This window comes from Crocodylus porosus, unplaced genomic scaffold, assembly GCF_001723895.1.
Source record: "Crocodylus porosus isolate Cpor-Errol unplaced genomic scaffold, CroPor_comp1, whole genome shotgun sequence".
NCBI lineage: Eukaryota > Metazoa > Chordata > Crocodylia > Crocodylidae > Crocodylus > Crocodylus porosus.
In genome coordinates, this window is record NW_017728886.1 from 1,387,491 (window position 1) to 1,390,295 (window position 2,805).

Sequence of the window (2,805 nt, forward strand, 5' to 3'; positions counted from 1 at the left end):
CCTATAGTTTCCTGGGTCCTCCTTCTTCCCCTTTTTGAAGATGGGAACCATATTGGCCCTCTTCCAGTCCTCTGGCACCACACCAGAGCACCATGAGTGCTCATAAAGCCGTGCCAGGGGTCCTGCAATGACCTCAGCCAATTCCTTTAGTACTCTAGGGTGGAGATCGTATGGAGCGGCTGACTTAAATACATCCAGTCCCTCCAGAGGTTCCCTGACTAGATCCTCACTGACCCTTGGCCTAGGTGCGCCTCCCCGGGGCCTGAGCGGGGCCCTGCAGGGGTGACTGTTTCGGTCCCTGCCCAGGAAAATGGAGGCAAAGAAATCGTTAAACATGTTGACTTTGTTATCTGGTGTGACGACCAAATTTCCTAGCGTGTCCGGCAGGGGCCCTACATTACCTGGAACCTTCTTTTTACCCCCTATGAATTTAAAAAAGGACTTTTTGTTGTCCTTGATCCGGGAAGCTAGTCCCAGTCCCATCCTCGCCTTGGCCTTCCTGACCCCCCCCACATCCCCAAGCAACTGCAGTATAGTCATCCCTGGTGATGGCCCCTCCCTGCCATTGCGTGTGTGCCTCCCTTTTAGGTAGGAGACATTCCCGGATGCTTTTGATGAGCCATGGGGGCTTGCGTGTGCTCCTGCTCCCTTTGATCCGCTTTGGGATTACCTCCCTTTGAGCTTGGAGGATCATCTCCTTAAGGAGTGACCACTTATTGGAAGAATTCATTAAACAATTTCATTTTTAGAATGTTTTCAGGTCCTTGAATGAAATGAATAGAAGGGATGCAAGATATTATGATGTCATGGGGTATGTTTAGGTCTATGAAACCTCCCAAATGGATTAGAATTTCTTTTTCACGTGACACTTTGGGCCTAATCAAGTGCTCATTGAAGTCAGTAGGAAAACTCCCAAGTCTGTCACTACAATTTGAGTTCAGTCGGGCCCTTTGTGTAAATGGGTACTGTGTGTCTGGCAAAGGAGAAGATATATTCTTCCTCATTAATACCCTTAGATTACGGCTAGTTATAAATTAAGTGGTTTGGAGTTAATAAGAGACTTTCTGTACCTTCACGTTTGTCTCTTACTGAAACAAATATAGTTGTCTACCTATCCTCCAAGCCAAATATTTCTAGAAATCCAAAGTAATTTGATTCACTTTATCCCCGCCCCCCCCATTTTCTAATGATACTTTTCCTTTCTTATTTGGGGAATATGTACCATAATTCATAGATTCATTGATTCATAAATGTAAGGGTCTGGAAGGGATCTCTTGAGATCATCGGTTCCAGCTCCCCTGCGCTTGGGTAGGCAGGACTGCTGGGGTCAAATGATCCCAGCAAGGTGCACATCCAGATGTTTTTTGAAGACATCCAGAGTAGGTGATTTATACCACCCCTGGGGGGCATGTATTCCTGACCCTGGACACTGGAGTGGTAAAGAAAGTTTTTCCTTGTCTAACCTAAAGTGGTCTTCTAGTAATTTATGACTGTTAGTTGTAGCCTTCCCCCAGGGAGCTCCCAGTCCCTGATACGTGTCCCTTATATACTTATAGGCTGCCATCAAGTCCCCTCTATGTCTTCTCTTCTCCAGGCTGAACAGACCCATGTCTCTCAGCCTGTCATGAATATAGCCTGCCTCTAACCATACTCATAGCTCTCTTTTGGATTTCATCAAGTTAAAAAGCAGCAAAAAATGTGGCAATATCTTCCAGTTCAGTTTCTAGACCCAAGGAGGAAATAACACTGAGGAAGGGGCTCTTGTTACTCTGTTTTACACTAGCAAGTTTCAAGCCTGAATTTGGTTGGGGAGTATTACCTGGATTTGATATGTCTGTCCTACGTCAAACCTTTGAATGTCATCTGCCTCAAACCATGGCGTTTGGCAGGCAGAACAGACTTTCTAGTCTCCGTGACATGCCCCAGCAGGGTTATTTTCTGACACTTTATATTTTATGCCATAATGTACATTACTGGGGACATGAGAAAGTGGAAAATATTCAAAAAAAGGCCTGTCACACCTTGACAATCGTCTGCTCGTAAGCAGCAGTAGGTGTATTACTCCTGTGGCTACATTTGAGCCAACGGTCAATAAATCTTTCAAGGAGATCTCTGTCTTAGATGAGCTACAGAAAAAAAAAAAGACTTCTAAGGCTGAGCAGCTCCTAGCATTATGTGCTGAAGGAACATTGCAGGGAAAGGAAAAAATTATTCCTTCTCAGTTAAATAGCCCTGCTATTTACTGTATTTATAAAACAAAAAATTAAAAGGACGGTTATATAGAGTTAGTCATTATCCTGCCATACTCCTCCTCCTTGTTACAAATTACTGCAAAAAAAAAAAAGGGACACATATATATACCTACATTTTGGATTTCTTTTTAAAATGAGACTTTTTTCCCCCCCCCCCCTCTTTTTTTTTCCAGGAAATAAAAAATCTTTTGTTTGGCTCAAGCCTTTGTTGCTTCAGTGAAGAATGGAAAATACAGAGTTTTACATTTAATAATATACCTCAGTTGAAATATGGCATTGTGCAAAAAAAGGTACAGTAAATGACTGCCTTAAAAAGAGCTCAGTTATCTTTGTCTCTAACCAAAAGTTTCCAGCAGTTGCGTGTTATGATAATAAAAGAAGCTCGACTTTTTTTTTGGTTGGTGAATGGAAGTTTACCACTGAGAGCTGTACCATTGTAAATCATGTGAGGAGGCACGATGTGAATAGATGGTTAAGACCAACTGAGGCGTGGGGATTAACACCAGTGTGAGAGAATAGCTATTGAACCTAAATGACAGCGTTGGGACAAGAC

At 43.2% G+C, this 2,805-nt stretch overlaps 1 protein-coding gene across 1 annotated transcript in view; it reads left to right on the forward strand.

Annotated features, from left to right (window-relative positions):
- Nucleotides 1-2,805, forward strand: part of FAM188B (family with sequence similarity 188 member B) — a 96,238-nt gene that overhangs the window by 27,373 nt on the left and 66,060 nt on the right. Inside the window, exon 8 of the mRNA XM_019529100.1 lies at nucleotides 2,426-2,542. Coding sequence (XP_019384645.1) covers nucleotides 2,426-2,542 — 117 coding nt within the window. The remainder of the gene's footprint in view (nucleotides 1-2,425; nucleotides 2,543-2,805) is intronic.